Below are 17,680 nucleotides of genomic sequence, written 5' to 3' on the forward strand. Positions count from 1 at the left end.
ACATACATACATACATACATACATACATACGTACATACATACATACATACATACATACATACATACATACATACATACATACATACATACATACATACATACATACGCGTACATTTATTGCTGAATAGCCGAACATAATTAAACGAGCAGAGATAGGGCATGTGGACCTGGCCACGCTGTCGGGAACGTGCACGTCAGTGATAGTATAGTTGTCCACGGATATGGTCATCTTGCACTTACAACAACTCAACGATTGAGCCTGGACTTGACATAACACAATATGTATATGTGAATGAAGCGCGCGTACAATATCTCTTCTATGCATACATATATACATATTTGTGCGCATACTTGTGTGCATCGACGAGTTCGTAGAATGTGATCATCCTACCTACTTTCGGGTACTAAGGTGACATATATGGAGATATCTTTATGCCAGTACAAGCACGGCTTGTATTTACAATCATCAACCGGTTTTGGCCTGAATTGGTTGTGCAAAAAAAACACGTGTACGCAACTATGTCACACGTGTGGACCGTATACCTATACGCATATGCAGGCGTGTGCACACAGCGACCACATATACGCATATGCAGGCGTGTGCACACAGCGACCACCAATCTGCGTTAGCCTGGACTCGGAATGCACACATACATATATACACACCGTTAGAGTGCGTGCAAAACATAGTACACGTTTATATACGCACAGGAACGTGCCTACCTTATAGTCCCGAACAGTCACGAACAACGAGTGAATTGAGCCTGTAGTTGATGGAGCGGCGAGAAACATGCACACAGTCCGCGTGCGCGTGCCAAACGCACACAAACACCTACGAGTAAGCTGATATGCGACTGTTTGGCATTAGACGTAAATCCCCGGCCGGCCACGGTATATCTGTGTCAGCAAGCACTCACATACGCATGCAAGCGTACCATGTGAAGTCTGCATAGACCCAGCGACGGAGTCTAGTATAGTTGCATACGACCGACTGGGGACAGCAGCAGAGCACACGGGCATATATATCAGGCGTGCGTGGTCCTCGGGAAGGCATGTACGCATAGCACAATTTCACACAGCTCTGACTTCTCATCACCAGCAAGCGATTGGGTCTAGATCTGTCCGGAAGGCAAAAGCCTAACCGAAGTAAATATGTATCTATACATTATTGTGCGTTTGACCCTTTAGCTCGTCATGAATATGCTTTACGTGATAAGTGACACTAGCCATATATATATGTATACAACTTGTCTGTCGAGCGTAGTCAAGCTTTCACTGGTGATAAAATGTGATGCCCCGAATGTATTAGGATGTACTGACGCTGAATCATTCGGCTGCTCAAGAGCGCGGGAAGGTGCTCACACAAGTGTCCCCTAACCAATCTAGTACCTAAGTGTAATATCGCGGCCACCGTGGAGTACCATATGAATTGAACGCGTGCAAGTAAGCATAAAGAGTATTTGCTGCTGTATTAGAGACATTAGGTATAAATGTTATGGTACACATACACGGGGTAACCTCATGGACCACCACTGCTACCCACTTGTCCCAAAGTAAACCACCGCATGTGCTGTGTTGTTCACGTACCTAGCTTGATATGCCATTGAGGAGCCCTTGCACGCGTTTGATTGTGACTGACTACATTCATTGACATCCTACTTACACATGGCATGCTCAAGAGTTCTGTCAGTCGCCCTAATGCACCGCTTTGGGCTCGAATCACATGCCCCGACCACGTTGGATGCACGAGCAGAGCGCATTCTCCAAACAGTTGAAAAATATGACAGTATACTGCGCGACATCCAGCTTGGGCTGTGATAATCAATATAATTTATAAACCTTCGTTGCCTTTTCATCAAACACAGACACAAAAATCAAAACACATATAGTCGATTTAATATATAGCCATGGAATACTAGTTAATAACGTTTGGATAGTCTCGGAAGACGGTGGTAAGGACAAATCAGATGTAACGTGACAGGATCCTCTCAGGGAATTCTGCTCATCCAGAGCAATAGAGGGGTTGCGCCAGGAGACTGGATGTGATGCTCAGAAGTCGTCGTCGATTTTGTTTTCGATTTTGTCGTCGATTCCAGGCGCGCTCACGTATAGTTCACCCGTATTCTTGTCAATCTCTTTCATCTCCATGATACCAAGTATGTCACACACGGCGTTGCATGTATGGCTTAGGAAAACTTTGCGCATACCTGCGCGCCCAAGATCGGTGTTTCCGAACGCCTTTCGCTTTCCCATTCTCGTCTTACTGCCAATATGTGTCTGGTTTGGTTTAGTGGTGCGATGGTGAATCCACGGGTCGGTGAACTCAAACACGGCTGGTGTTCTCGTATGATCCAATACACCCTGTAGATCACACACCATCAGCGTACGTCTACTCCGTGCGTAGGTATAGTGTGTAAAGGCCTGGGGTACACCATCGTCTAAAACTCTTTTTTTGCGCTTGCAATACTTGCAATATTGTTGGGTTTGCATCGACAAGCATGGCAGATGGGCCCAAACACTCGTAGGATGACTCAGAATCGTTCCAGGTGTCGCACGGTGCTGTAGATAGCTCCTTCGACAATATACACTGGTCGGTTTGGGGGCTCAAGGTATCTCCCTCATCATTGAAGCTTCTAAGAGTTTTTCTCCGTTTATATTGGGCTCGATATCTGTTCCGAAGCTCCTCTTCGTCAGCTTCGTCATTTATAGTCTCACTTATATCTTCGTCAGGGTTTATATCAAACTCTACGCAAGAATGGAAGTGTACCGATCTACCAACTCTCGACGGTCTTTGATCAACCGGTTCTGATTCAGCAGCGACGGTTTTCTTTGGGTTTGACGATGCCCCAGTGGTTCAGCGAAGCCCCTCACGTACTTACCGTTGTCGTTCCACTTGCGATACTTCGATCGATCTAGACGTTTCTCGCAAAGAACCCACTGGTACTCGTCTGCATCAAAATTAAAGTACTCACACAGGCAGCAACCCAAGAATGAATCGCGAGCCACGTTCTGGCTAACCCCGAGTTCGTCAAGGGCTTTGTTAAATTTGGCGGCTTACTCTTGGGCGGTGAACTGTGTCATAAAAAACGGGATGTGAAATGTTCGGCCCTGCTTGTGCCCCGACTCCTTTTTGGTCGCCTTAGCTACTAGCGGGGTGGCAACGACATTCCCCGCGGCATCCACGACGTCCATGAACTTCACAATACGCTCAGCACCAACTCCGAAGTAGCCATTTTGAATCTCGACCCCCGTCGGGGTGGCAACTGCTTCCCAGCGACATGGGCCTTTTGCGTGGGGAATGAACAAATATTTTTGCAATTTATCTCGCTTGCGCAAATATCTTTTACATTCACACTTTGGGTCATCCGCGCTCGTAGCCTTTTGAGAAATTCGATACAACCTGCTGTAATCAGAGTTCAGCTCTGCATCACCCCAGTCCTGTAAGTGAGTTTTGGTTGCTGTCATTGGAGTGACCATAGAAGAAAATGAGTAGTCCAGGGCTTCACTTGGTCCGCAATTAAAGGCTCCTTGAGCTCCATGTGAAGTTGCCGTTGTCATCATCTTGCGTAACACCTCGCCGTGTTATGCGACGTTTTTCGAATCGTTTGAGAAGAGCATAGTGTTAAACGACAGCCGGTTCTCCAACACCAGACATAGATTAGCTATCAGGCCAAATAGAGAGGTGTCAAAGCTGTCTGGCGTGCTACCACAACTGGTGTCGGAAGGCGCTCCATCCGACAGGAACATTACAGCAACATCGACACGCTTGAGATCTCTGGTGTACATCGCTAGTTAATGCGCTAAATTTATAGCAAGTATGTAATTTCCATGAGAGCGTGGGCTTGGCTGTGATGCTAGCCTTAAGACAGTATTGTAAAGCGACCAGTTCGTAGGCTGCCATTTCAGGACAAACTTTGCACCGTTTCCCATTGTCACCACACTAAGTACATCTGTATGACACCGTACGTAATTTGGTACATAGCGTCTAATCTGGACACACGGACGCCTCCTGTTTTTTTGCGCATCGAACCGGATTGATCAACCACAATAATCATGTGGGAAGTGATCAATCGGCGATTCTCGGCAATCCGACACTTTTGTTCACGATACTTTTCTATAGTCTTGTCGTTCAATGGATTCGTATGGAGGCGACAGTGCAGTTACTCATCAGGCACATACTTTATCTCTTTAGCACCCGAGATATCAGTAATATACTCAGCCTGTCCGCATGTAAATTTGAAAAGTGGCAGCCCCGTGTAAGTGTCAAAACCAGCTGAGGTTTTTATACCACACCTCCCCGCTGTTTTCAAGTCAGCTACTACGGTCGCTGAATCACTTTCATTCATAATGGATTGCTAGTAGGCGTGTGCTACAGAAGTGCAATGTAACGCTTCGATTGGCGAGTGTGCAAACCGCTGAATTAACAGCCCTGTGATGGTGCCTCGAAAGTAAATAGGGTCTTACCAATTGTCATACATATACACATGTTCGACATGATCCGTGAGTAGCGGATGAAAATGTGAAAAGAGTGATATTGTTTGGCGCGTGCTAAATGAGCCTTACTTCTCATATCATATTGCTATCATGTTTACACTTATTGATTGCCAAAACACGTTCTCAATATTACGGTGTTGGTATGTGTATCATTTCGTTGCACATATGGGTATTCTTGCCTACCTATCAACTTTATTTTTTACCAATTTTTAAAACGAAAATATCTACTGAGAGTGCCTATGTATAACTCGGAATCTGGATTCAGCTTACATTCGAATCAAGCATATTAATATGACGATCCATTTTATTGGCACGTGTCCTTATTTGGAGCTTTGATTCATGGTGTAATGGGCTACACTGAACATGTAAAATGCCAGATATTGAAATAGTTTAAAAGTATGTATACACATATGTGCGATGTGGCACGAAAATGGTTACATAATTTGGTATACCTAGAGTGACAGAGTGATAAGCTTCCAGTTATCGCGTAGTACATCTTTATTTATATGTAGAGACAATCGAAACGTTGGCAGATTTTATCGCGTGACGAATGCCGACTCCCTACATAGCATTAAAATGTGAAAGATATAAAGAATGTATGGCATGTTCTTACAGTTAATTTCGCAAAGGATAGCACCCATCAAATACTGATAGTATCACGCTGGTATACTCTAGTTTTCAGTTGAGTCGGGTACCTGAAAATAAATTATACTGCGAGCAGACTATTGCTTTTCAGAGACACGTTGCAGCATGATCTACCCAAATTTCCATGGTGAGTATTATTGGCATCACGATTCAATTATTTCGAATTAATTCATGCATATTCATCTATCTACAGACTCTCAGAACAATAACTTATGTGAGGGCAAATTGTGAATATATCGTATCAGAAGTATCACACATGGGTGAAAAAATCGTGAATTTAAATTGTTGTTTTTAGAGAATACATGGGATACTCGCAGCCTAGTACCGGGGTACTCACTTACAGCCATGGGTGTCGCCATCGTGTACACGTGAGCAGATGTGGGACTTAAACTAAACTCACGCCGACTAAGTTGATTGAATGCATGCCTGACTAATAACACGAAAGAAACAGATTATCTCTACTAGGGTGAAATGTGAATGCGATGAATTGAAAGATAGTCACGACGAAGCTGTTCGTATTGCAAAACGGTGTGTCCAATAGACAATACTGCTACTAATTGATCGTAGTGTATTCTAAAGTTTAGGCAGAATGTCGTCTGTAAGTCGACCCACTTTCTGTCAAAACCACAGCAGCGCAACTGATAATATATTGTTTCGTATAGCGATGTTTCGACGCCCAACAGAGGCAAGGAGAGAGGTGTTCATAACCCATTTTAATATTTAAGTCCTAAAATAACTGCGTCATTATGTCGAGAATTGATCTAAGTGCCGCGTAGATGACAAAGATGCACATCAAGATTTCACAGTATGTGATATGAAGACAAAGTACTACATCATATACGCTCGAGGACATAAGTGAAGATGTATATGGCAATCACCTTTTAAAGTTAGTCTGGTAAATATTTATTTCAATGGAACCACGTGTCCCGGTGCAATAATATTTACTGTGATAAATTCGGTGATATTTCTATCCGGATCGTTTTATTATTTTAGAAAGCTATTCTCACTCTATGTATCAGTCTAAATGCCGAACTGGAGAAATTCTGAAATTCTGAAATGTCAAATAGGATATATATCAACTCCGCTGCGATGGAACGACAGTCATGCATCATGCGTGATGCTGCATGCACTGATGCGAACATCTGCGTCTCTGCGACGAGCTTTCCAGTTTCCTGCCTGTTGATTGTTGACTGTTGACTGTTGACTGTTGAGCGATATCCAGTTCAGTCAAAGCTCGGAGTCGGTCTGGGAAGTCGATCAAGTCGGAGACTCGGAGCCTCGGAGCCTCGGAGTAGGAGGTCTACATATGATTCATTGATTCTATGAGTCTACTTGAGGAATTCTGACCGGAATTTTCAAACACAGTTTATTATTGGATGTACAATATTGAAAATACTTTTATTGACAATTGTAAATATGTACAATTGTCACAATTTGTCCAAAATAAAAATACAACTGCTTTTCAGCTTTTGCCATTTATTTACTTTTTAGCCTTTTTTGAAAGAAGGTCTCTAGCTGCTTGGCACTTGCATACAACAAAGGAATTTTTATTGTTTGGTTTGTAAAAAACCCCAAATAGAACATTTGTATTTCGTTGTGTTTTTATTTTATTTTATTTTATGTAGCCTTCTTCTTTATTTTTTAAAACAATTAGACAAACAACAACAAATATCTTTCACTTTTATATTGCTTTTGTTTTTTTAGAGCCTCAGTGCCTCACGGCTCACGCCCAGGGCTCCGGGCTCCTGAATTTGTGACTGGACGCTGCAGTGACTGCAGTCTGCACAGTCTAGTTACTAGTGCCTACTTATGTAGGCTCACAGGAGTGGCAGGAGTAGTCACAGAGCACTAGGCCACAACACTTGCCAACAACAGACCACAGGCTCAACACAAGGTGTCAAAATGAAACCCTCACAGCCTCACACTCTCACACACCTCAGGCCTCATACTTCACGATATATATGCAAATCTAAACTAAATATTAACTGATAGTAGTTGTGATAAGTAGACAACGGATATAATATCATTAGGCTATATCGGTTTATGAATTTCTAAGGAGTCCGTCTGTGCTAAAAAAAAGAGATGGCAATATTCAACAGCTGGCAATATGCCAGTCTGTCAGGGTTGAGGATTCCGAGTTCTCCCTCCCTCTACACTGAGTTTAAGTACTCTACTACTGTTACTACTATAAATGTAAAACAACAAGAAGAAGAAAATCTCCTCAAATAAAGTCAACGCGTCAGCAGACTGCCCGCTAACTATATATACCACTATATTAGTCTGCAGTAGTCTGGTTAGAACTATACGCCACTATTTACAGTACTTCGTTGTTTTACATTCAACAACAGCTCAGTCTGCTTCTGTATTTCTGATTTCAGTGTTTCTAATCTTGTCAATTACTCCACGATCTAAATACATTTATTCTTATACATACCCCGATTTCACCACTTCTGCACTTCAGCGAGTCCAACATCCACACTAATCGCGTATATTTTAGAGATTCCTTCTTTTATATGGGGCTTGTATACACAAAAGGTGGAGTGTTCCAAACCTCGATATGATGACTAAATAAACATCCAATGCAGCCGGTAAATATGTATTCTATAGGGAGAAGATATCAACCAAAAATCATCAGTGTATAATATAGCTGTAACGGTAAACATGTAGCCTATAGCGAGAAGATATCGACCAAAATCCATCTACATACACCTACATACACCTCCAAATTAGTCTGAAGAAAATGTCGAGTATTTAAAAAACTCTGTTATCCTACACACACATATATATATCATTTAATGCACATCAACGCCTGAGGTTGACAAGGACAAAAACGAATTCGTTTTTAACGAGGTATCCGATATTCCCGCTGACCCGCTTCCTTCGCCAACCTGTACGCATTTTTATATGCCTTCAGCTACTTTGGTAGTCTTCTATTAATGTATTCGCAAACCGTCTGTAAGTGGCCAGAGGTGGACTATTACTTACGCATTTTCCGCTATGTCGGTTTACCTTTACGATTGTGAAACAGAATATGCCGGTATGACCATCGCCACGTCTGCTCTATCGAGTTACGGCTTACGGCACCGGCTGTTTATGAACAATGCAGGGAGCCATGACATTATCATACTCTACCAAGGTCTTCGGAGTCGTATCCAACCTTTCCTGAACAATGGGTAACTTATTTTGTGTTCTGTGGTCTAATACAATGGTACTCGGCGCAATTCTCGCCCTGATCCTCGTCGTTCACCCATCCAAAATGTCGAAGCAGATGATGCCCGAATCAATCATGAGTGCCGTCGTTTTTAAAGACAAGCACATACTTCTGATTTTGCAATTCAAATAGGGTTATGCTTAAGATTTCGATATGACACCGTTTGTTTCGATACCGAGACTCGTCTCAACTGTGCGATTTTCTGGGATATGCAAATGATATTTACGTGCGTACGTGCTGGGATCTCTTTTCCTTCATTGATAGCACTACTTTGGGCCTAAAACATCGTGCACGTATAGAACTTGTCTGTGTTGGTGATTTCTGATTTCAACCTTACTCAGTTGGCGTATACAACATGGTTCAAATTTACATACGAATTCAAGAAAATCTCAGCAGATTTCAATGTACATACAAATACAAGGAAGTCCCAGCGGATACCCGAATAATGGATTGCTGCCGGACTATTTGCATGTATGGGTTTTGCTGATGCACTTGTGCACATGTACTCTTTAATACTGGATCATAGACTTTATCTCCAGTCCACCACTTGCACTTGCTCAGTTTGCTTGTTACTACGAGGGTGTTTAATCTCTCGGCGCTGCAATGGCAGATGGTGATGTACCTTGCCTTAGCTGTTGCAATGATGCTTGTCACATGGGTAGTTGTTTCATAGGTAGCGAAGCAAGTGCAATTAAATCTATCGCGAAAAACAAGTACGTGCATTGTAGTGTGTTCACCATAGAAGCATCACATGCTTCATAAATAAAGAGATCGAATGTATAAATGTAATTTATAGATACCCTTGGTTGTCGGGCTGTGATGCTACGTTGTGAAATATCTTTTAGTAGCCTCACCACACTCCCACATTAGATAATTTTCCTCATCGTCACAAGCAAGATTCGATTTAAGGGTGTGTACTAAGACCAGTGACCGAATGTGTGATTAATATGTGAATACGCTGGTATAAATATGTCATTTATGCCACAGCCTTCTGAAAATTAAATTTCCGATTGCTCTCCACAAGCGCATTCGTACTTGGAGACATTCCAAGAGACCGCAGAAATACAATCAGCATAGATAAATTGTTAAGTGGCATTGGCGGGATAGTCTGGGTACATTTGCTACATCAACATTGCATGTTGTGTGTGCTTAACCGGTACAACATAGAGACTTCTCGAGATAAACAAAATAGACTATGTAGACAATACTACTGCCACCGTCCCTTTACCCTCAAATATTATCACGTAGAGTGTTCACAAGGGGCGAGGTTGGCGTGTTGGGTTTATACGAGAACGTGTAGTGTGTTATTGTATATAGTGTCCATAGCCGTCTGTCACTAAATCAAAGTACATAGGATCGTGGTAAATATAAAAATAAGTACAGCAAAGGATACTGGGCCAGCTTGCATTCCGTATTATTATTTTGGGTCTCGAGCAGGGACAGGAGATGGAGATGTCGAGGGGGAAACTGGAAAGGGATAAATACAAACATCATACAGCTTTACAATAAATATATCAGAAATTTGTATAAAAAAAATCTATTGTGGCGCCATCATGGCGCAGCGCGATCGGCGTCGGGCAGCCGGCATTTAGCCTAATCCAACATCGCTATGCGAGTGGCCAATGAAATTTGATTGCGTCATCATCTTTGACTTCATTTGCTTCACATTGTATTTATAAAAAAAAAGGCTCTCTGCCCAGTGGCCCTCTGGGCGTCTGGGCTAATCCTCTCATTCCTCGAATCCTCTGGTATGCTTGATGCTTCTCAAGCAAATTCTATTTTTTTCGCAATGAATAGTCTATACTTATTTGGAAGGCAGTTTGACTAGTTTTGAAAGGTAGTTTGACTTAAGAGATTAATGTTTTAATATGGGGATCCCGAGACTTTACTATTGATTAAACATCCAGCACAGAGATAGCAATAAAGAGATCCATCTCACCACACACCATTTTCATTATCGGAAGCCAGGCTGTAGCTGGTTGCTAATGACACTACCTGACCTGTATTGATTGACTCATCTATCCTTTAAGAAAATGACTGTTGCAAACTCACATACGCCAGATATTCGAAACTGCTTTGATGTGTGCATTGTGGGTGCAGGCCCTCACGCTCTGGCCACTCTGTGTGCCCTGCTGACTCCTAAAGCCAAGCTTACTGATTCGCAGTGTCAGCGGTCCTCTCAATCTCGATCGCGTTTACCCTCTGTGTGCGTTGTAGACCCCAATGGCAGCTGGTTGTACGACTGGAAGCATAACTTTGAGACTTTAGGCATAGATTATCTGCGTTCGCCCGTTTCTGCCCACCCCGATGCTCACGATGAATCGGCGTTGCTCGAATTCGCCTTCAGCAGAAATCGGTGTCACGAGCTCTACGAACCAGACTACTCGCGCACCTGCCTCAAGGGGTTGCCTGAGCTCACAACGGGTCTATTCAAATTACCGGGTTCTAAGCTCTTCGCCGATTTCTGTGATCACCTGGCCGAGTCCTTATCCCATCAGTTTATCAAAGGTAAAGTAGACGCTATTAAACGCTGTCCTAAAAACATGCGAACATACAACAACGAGACAATGGACAACAACATACAGTACAAAGTTACTGTGTCTTGCACAAATCACACAGCCGCCACCAATGTGGGCGGCAGCAGCGACAGTGGCATTGACACCAACGACAGTAGCAGTGATCAGTGCCACAGGCACGTCTACGCTAAGCATATAGTTCTCGCACTCGGCAGTGGGGGCGCCGCAAACGTACCGGAATCGCTACGGAAATTTCAGGACACTAAAGATGTCTACGGTCAAAAGCACATAGTACATTCCACAGAGTGTACGTGTGCAAACAACATTAAGGACGCCGCCAACAGGTATCAAGAGCAAAACCAAACGGTGTTGGTTATTGGCGGGGGGTTGAGTGCCGCTCAGGCCGCCCTAGCCGCAATCCGCACTCATTCCGGTAACAAGAGGAGAAGAGTGATACTCTGCTCCCGGAGAGAGCTCGTTACACGGAGGTTCGACCTGCCTCTTCAGTGGCTCGATCGGAGACACGCGCAGAAGTACATGTATGACTTCTATAGTGTGCCGTACGAACAACGGGGCGAATGGATACACGACGTCCGGGGGGGTGGCAGCATACCTCCCGAGTACATGAGCAGACTGATCGCAGCTGAGCGCCAAGGTCAGCTGGAACTGATGGTCGACACAGTGGATCGGGTGGAACACGTGACCGAACAGGGTGTGAGTGCATTGCGCGTGAGCTTTCAGGGCGCCAGTGACAGCAGTAGTAAACATCTCGAGCCCTTACTAGTCCACAGAGTCATCCTCGGCACGGGCCATAAGCCAGATTGTACGGAGGTGCCACTGTACCGGACTCTGCTCAAGCGGTTCAAGTACAAGTTACCCATCACCCGAACACCGAATCCTTTGCCCGTACTGAATGAGGATCTCCAGTGGGGTGAGGAGCAGATCACAGTGGTAGGTAGACTGGCTGCATTGAGCCTGGGCCCAGATGCTGGTAACCTCATGGGCGCCTCGCGGGCTGGTAAGCTGCTGGCATCTCAGCTGGGTGTATTTTCGCATCTGTACACGTGCGATAATGTTCTGTCCAATTCGTTCGGACTGTTGGATAGTATATGATGGGTTTTAAATCAGCGATCCGGAATCACACCACAGGGAGTATATATTTTTTACTAAAAAAAATAGATGGTTTTTGATAAAATTCTTATTGATATGTTTGTGTATCTAAACTTTCATATACCTATATGCGCGTGTCTGTAGACAACTCACTGGCCATGTAGATATATAAATAGGATCATTGATCGTTTCCATATCCTTGTATGATCTGCATGAGACCTGTTGCGATCTTCCCATTGTAGTGGTTGTCTTGTTTTATTTCCATATTTGAATTATACACATCTTGGAGGTAATTAGAGCATCTGGCCAATATCTTGCTACTATCGCACAATCATCAGATACAAAGTGTACTAACGCGCCCAAGACAAAGTATCACTATGAATATGTATCATACATCAGTATTCATAATGATATCTACAAATTTATTCATCGTATATATATGTATATATATATGTATATATATATGTATATATATATATATGTATACATATATGTATATATATATCTATCTATCTATCTATATACATCTATATATATATATATATATATACATATATGTATAAATATATTATATATATATATATATATATATATATATTCATATTCATATGTAGAAGAATATATCTTCGAATAAATTCGCAGATGTATTTATATATGCACGCATAACAGGCCCATCCTGCATCTGTAATCGGCAAACTTTTTATGGGCATGTGCCACGTGATTCTTCACGACGCTCTAATCCGTTTGTATACGGATACAGATATACACGTGCACACACACGCACTGTGTGTGCATATAATGGTGTTGGTTGTTAGTATCTACACGTTTTAAGAAACAGACAATTTGTACTCAGTGTATATAACCTTCACGCCGACAACGGCTTCGCCAATGCCCACTAGCTCATAACCAATCCGATGGTTTCCATGTATGGATATTTATTCCAGCGTCGGGCTAATCTAATCCTAATCATCTTGAACGGCACAAGTGTGTATACACTACTTCTGTTGAGCCTGTATTAGCATGCACAATTACGTTCATAACAAGCATTATGTTCACATCAAGCGCATTTATGTGGTGTTTGTGCCTTCTCGAGATATCTTCTCTAAAAGACAGGCAAGGAGTGCCTGTGATAAGGCTCCGTTCTTGTACTCCGTACCCGGCATCTGTCCGATATATACACATAGAAGAAAGTATTAGTAAAAACAAGAAAGTGTTAGTATAAACAAGAAAGAACTAGCACAAGCAACAAAGTATTAACAAATATAACAAAGTAGAAGTACAAACAAGAAAGTAATCCTATTTTACCAATAAAACCATGGACACCAATGCAATATCTCCATTTACTCAGTGTTACTAAAACTACACAGAGGTATATATATATATATATATATGCATATCTCAAGCACATGACTACCAGTGTGGTCTGAGCATACCTGCATGGCTGGTTCAGTGTGGTACATATTCTCCAGATACACCAGACTGGCCCCCGGCATTCGCCCGTCTGCGGGTGCTACCATTCCATCGTTCTTTGTGCCTACTGCTTTCATAATAACATCGTGGCAGAACTGTTGATAAAAGAATAGTGCGTGTGCCAACTTAAGGTGTGTCTGTGGAGAGTGGTGAAAGCGCATGCTTTCCAACGGCTTTCATTTCATAATATCAAATCACAACTGTTGACAACAAGATAGCTTTGTGTGTTAATTTAAGACGTGTCTGTTTTGCATGGGAAATGTGCATGCTTTCCAACGGTTTTCATTTCATAACATCATGATCGAAACTGTTGATAAAAGGTTACTTTTGTGTGCTAAATTAAGGCGTGTCTGTGGCGAATAGGGTATGTGTATGCTTTCCGGCGGCTTTCATTAAAGGCGAAACTGTGCAGGACGTTATATTGTATATGTGTTAAAAAATGAGCCTCTGGAGGTACAAGTATAGTGTAGTTGTGCAAAAGAAAGGCATGTGCTGAGCAGAAGCTACCGCCAATGTAGCATGGGGCTTAAGCACACTAGCAAACGGAGAGTAGGGGGCGGCGGTCGAATTCAAGGCGAAGCAGACACCTATTCTGCAGAAGGAGTCAGACCACAACCGATACTATAAGCGGTCGCTAATATAATTATTAAACCCCAACCCTGGAACCTTAATACCTAAAACCCTAAAAACCCTATACGAAAAAAAAAGAACAGAGAAATCCACCGATATACAACCATCTGTGTACAAGCGAAGGAAGCGTACTCTACCATCCCTTCGTGGGAGGAAGTGCGAAGTTGAATGCTTTAGACATACCCTCATTGACCCCAATATAATTGTAAATATAATGAATATACAGACGCACTGCTAAAATAAATACAATTAAAACAAATATACAGATTTTGGTAAAATAAGTGCGAAGTTGAATGCGCTGAATGCTTTAGATATACCCTCATTGACCCCAATATAATTGTAAATATAATGAATATACAGACGCACTGCTACTATATATATAAATATAACAAATATACAGATTTTGGTAAAATAAGTGCGAGCCTGAATGCTTTAGACATACCCTCATTGACCCCAATATAATTGTAAATATAATATACAGACGCACTGCTAAATAAATATAAATATAACAAATATACACATTTTGGTAAAATAAGTGCGAAGTTGAATGCTTCAGATATACCCTCATTGACCCCAATATAATTGTAAATATAATGAATATACAGACGCACTGCTACTATAGGTATAAATATAACAAATATACAGATTTGGTAAAAAAGTGCGCATTTGAATGATATAGACATACCCTCATTGATCCCAACCCGGCTAGTTCATTGATTGTATCCAGGTTCTCCTTCTTTAGTTCAAACCCCCCGTACGTGCACATGTTCACTGTGGGGACTGTGGTACACAGGTCGCGCAATAAATATGAAGTATATGAGAAACATCGAGAAGATACGAGAAAGTAATAAGTAGGGTAGTATGAAATATATGAGAAACATCGAGAAAATGAGAGATTAGGCAGATATTGTAGTAACACGCACATGGGAAAAATAAACAAGATGAGAGCAAGCAAATATTATAGTATGAAGCCCATGAGAGATTATCGAGACAACAAAATGAGAGAGAAAGCCAATATTGTAGTATAAAGCATATGGGGAAATAATCGAGAATACACGAGAAAGCAAAAGGTACTGTAGTTTGGTACTGTAGCTGAGAACGGTACTGTAGCTAAAGGGTACCTATAAGGTACTGTAGCTGATGAGATGGTTCTAATGAAGAACATGTAAAGGCATAGAGTAAAGCAAACTTCTGAGTGCCATACAGGGCAATTAACGAGATGATTGCTCTTCCTGCTATCTAATTCGGATCTCTTTCGGATAGTCTTCTGTGAGGGGGTATGCCTGATAGTCATACATAAAATCTAAATAACCTACATCATTACGTACCACACTCATACTCTTCTGAGTGCCATGCAGGACAATTAACGAGGAGCTTTCTCTTCCTGCCATCTAATTCATACCACTTTCGAATAGCCTTCTTTGAGGGGTTATGCCCGATGGTCACACATAAATTCGATAACCTCCATCATTATACACCACACTCATACAATTCTGAGTGTCATACAGGAAAATTAACGAGGAGCTTACTCTTCCTGCCGTCGAATTCGTATTGTTCTCTGATCGCCTTCCTCGAGGGGTACGCCAGATCTTCGTATGCCGCTTTCTCACCCGCAAACAATGTCTCGACTACTTTGGTAGCAGCCTTGTCCACAGGATTATTCACCACCCAATCAATCATATAGGAACCTGTGCATATGTGATTAGCAGTACGAGTTCGGGATTAGTACTGGCATTACGTTTCCTAAGTAAGTACGCATGAACAAATACACAATACACGTATCCCGATGGGTTGAGATACCACTCAATCAAGCATAAAAGTATCATGCATATGTGATTAGCTGCACGAGTTTGGGATTAGTACTAACAGTACGATTCCTACGTACGTACGCATGGACTAATACAGAAAAAAAGGATTCTGATGGACTGATACCACCCAATCAATCATATAAGATCCTGTGTATGTGTATGTTTAGCAGTACGAATTGGAGATTAGTACTAGCAGTACGTTTCCTAGCTACTTTGGCCTGGAATAGTACACAACACACGTATTCTATGAGATTGTGATTTCGTGTGTATATGCGTACGGGCCGTGTGGGCCCATAGACTTCCTGAACTGCTTTAAGGGCTGCCTAGTCAATGGGGTTACTCACCTGTTTTAGGGTTTTACAGGTTGAGTATATAACAGTACATGTTCTGAATACTTACTTATGCAATAATACACCAACACATATATTCTGAGCGTCTGGGGTTTCAGTAGAAATATGTGTACAGGTCCGTCAATTTTGTGCACTACTTTGAAGGTCGTCTAATCCGTAGAGCTATTCACCACCCAATCAAACATGAATGACCTCAGGACTAGATATTTTGGATAAAAGGTATGGGTAGTTATGTTGTATAATAGGCATGAGTAGGTATTTTGTATAATGAACATGAGTAGGTATGTTGTGTAATAGACATGAGTAGGTTTTTTGTGTAATATGTATGAGCAGGTATGTTGTATAAAAGGCATGAGTGGCTGGTTGATCTGTACAGAATAGAGTAGCATATTCATTTCCTCAGCGGAAGTACGCAGATAAAACAAAACAAAACAAAACAGTGTAACACTCTCCGTGAGGCTAATATGATATATAGATATATACGTATATTATAATCAATTCACACCATATATCATACATCACCTACAACAAGCACGTATGCACCGCCAGAGACTTGTGGATTAAACACTTACCATTGTAGGGGGCTTGCATAGTGATGACTCCGTACATATGCTCTTGCAGCTGACGAGACCGAAACAACAGGAGGAGGTTAGTGATGTGCAATACGAGTAGAAGGTGTGCCGGACGATAGGTATAGTGTGGCAACGGAATATGCATATGAGTACACGCGAGTGTTGACGGAATCAGGAGCGATAGGTGGCATTGTGTAGGGTGCTATGTGTCTCAAGCCATGTATTAGTACCAAACGATACGGAAAGAAGGCAAAAGAATACTTCCAGGATGGTCAGCTATAGACATGGCGGCTACATATACTACATATAATAAGACTAACGTACACACAAGCAAACACAAGGATGCAACTGTTTTCACCTGTGATGAACGCTCCTTCACCACAAAAAGCTCAACTCTGTTGCACGTTCCTAATCCGCAAAAAGAACATAAAACAGTAAAAATATACGATGTGTACATAAGCGTGCCAAAGCCAAACCCCAAGAAGTGAATGTGCTGGCTCATATGCAAACAGTCATACCTCTGCGCATAACTTAGAACAAACCACTGCATGACATCCCCCAATGCAGTATATAGTTCAACATCCCAAAGCAATCTTAATTTATAAACATACCTATCGATATATATATACATACATATATACAAATATATATATATATATATATTACTTACCTCGGGGTACTTGATCAGCGCCAGTGCAATATCACAGCCCCCTTTGGAGTGGCCATATATAACTAACTTCTTGGAGGGGAATCGAAGGTGCATTTCTGAGCGGTATATAAATACATTGCAAGGTTGATCACGGCTTTTCAGAGCGTTTTATAAATTAATCGCAATAAATATATACACACACACATATGTATACACACACACACA

At 42.0% G+C, this 17,680-nt stretch overlaps 3 protein-coding genes across 3 annotated transcripts; 1 reads left to right on the forward strand and 2 right to left on the reverse strand.

Annotated features, from left to right (window-relative positions):
* Positions 1 to 2,018: 2,018 nt before the first annotated feature.
* SARC_04239 (hypothetical protein) lies at positions 2,019 to 3,561 on the reverse strand (the record flags this gene model as incomplete). Its single annotated transcript, XM_014301935.1, has 4 exons — positions 2,019 to 2,421; positions 2,468 to 2,743; positions 2,776 to 3,013; positions 3,059 to 3,561. 4 exons carry the CDS (start codon positions 3,559 to 3,561, stop codon positions 2,050 to 2,052), a joined length of 1,389 nt encoding a protein of 462 aa, XP_014157410.1. The 3' UTR covers positions 2,019 to 2,049.
* Positions 3,562 to 10,383: 6,822 nt separating this feature from the next.
* On the forward strand, positions 10,384 to 11,979 carry SARC_04240 (hypothetical protein; the record flags this gene model as incomplete). Its single annotated transcript, XM_014301936.1, has 1 exon — positions 10,384 to 11,979. The coding sequence occupies one exon, from the start codon at positions 10,384 to 10,386 to the stop codon at positions 11,977 to 11,979; it is 1,596 nt and encodes a 531-aa protein (XP_014157411.1).
* Positions 11,980 to 12,891: 912 nt separating this feature from the next.
* Positions 12,892 to 17,572, reverse strand: SARC_04241 (hypothetical protein). Its single transcript, XM_014301937.1, has 6 exons — positions 17,477 to 17,572; positions 16,807 to 16,855; positions 15,606 to 15,764; positions 14,762 to 14,856; positions 13,410 to 13,541; positions 12,892 to 13,139 (listed from the first exon to the last, which is right to left on the reverse strand). The coding sequence occupies exons 1-6, from the start codon at positions 17,567 to 17,569 to the stop codon at positions 13,044 to 13,046; spliced, it is 624 nt and encodes a 207-aa protein (XP_014157412.1). The 5' UTR covers positions 17,570 to 17,572; the 3' UTR covers positions 12,892 to 13,043.
* Between the last annotated feature and the right edge of the window lie 108 nt (positions 17,573 to 17,680).

This window comes from Sphaeroforma arctica (genome assembly GCF_001186125.1).
Source record: "Sphaeroforma arctica JP610 unplaced genomic scaffold supercont1.232, whole genome shotgun sequence".
Taxonomy (NCBI): domain Eukaryota; class Ichthyosporea; order Ichthyophonida; genus Sphaeroforma; species Sphaeroforma arctica.

Bases quoted from the DNA above. Each gene is read 5' to 3' on its own strand.
- SARC_04241 (XM_014301937.1), bottom strand. From the start codon at position 17,569: ATGCACCTTCGATTCCCCTCCAAGAAGTTAGTTATATATGGCCACTCC. The intron at 15,765-16,806 runs GTAAGTGTTTAA...ACATATGCACAG, and splicing joins TATGCAAGCCCCCTACAATG to GTTCCTATATGATTGATTGG. The intron at 13,140-13,409 runs GTATGCTCAGAC...TATATCGGACAG, and splicing joins ACACTGAACCAGCCATGCAG to ATGCCGGGTACGGAGTACAA.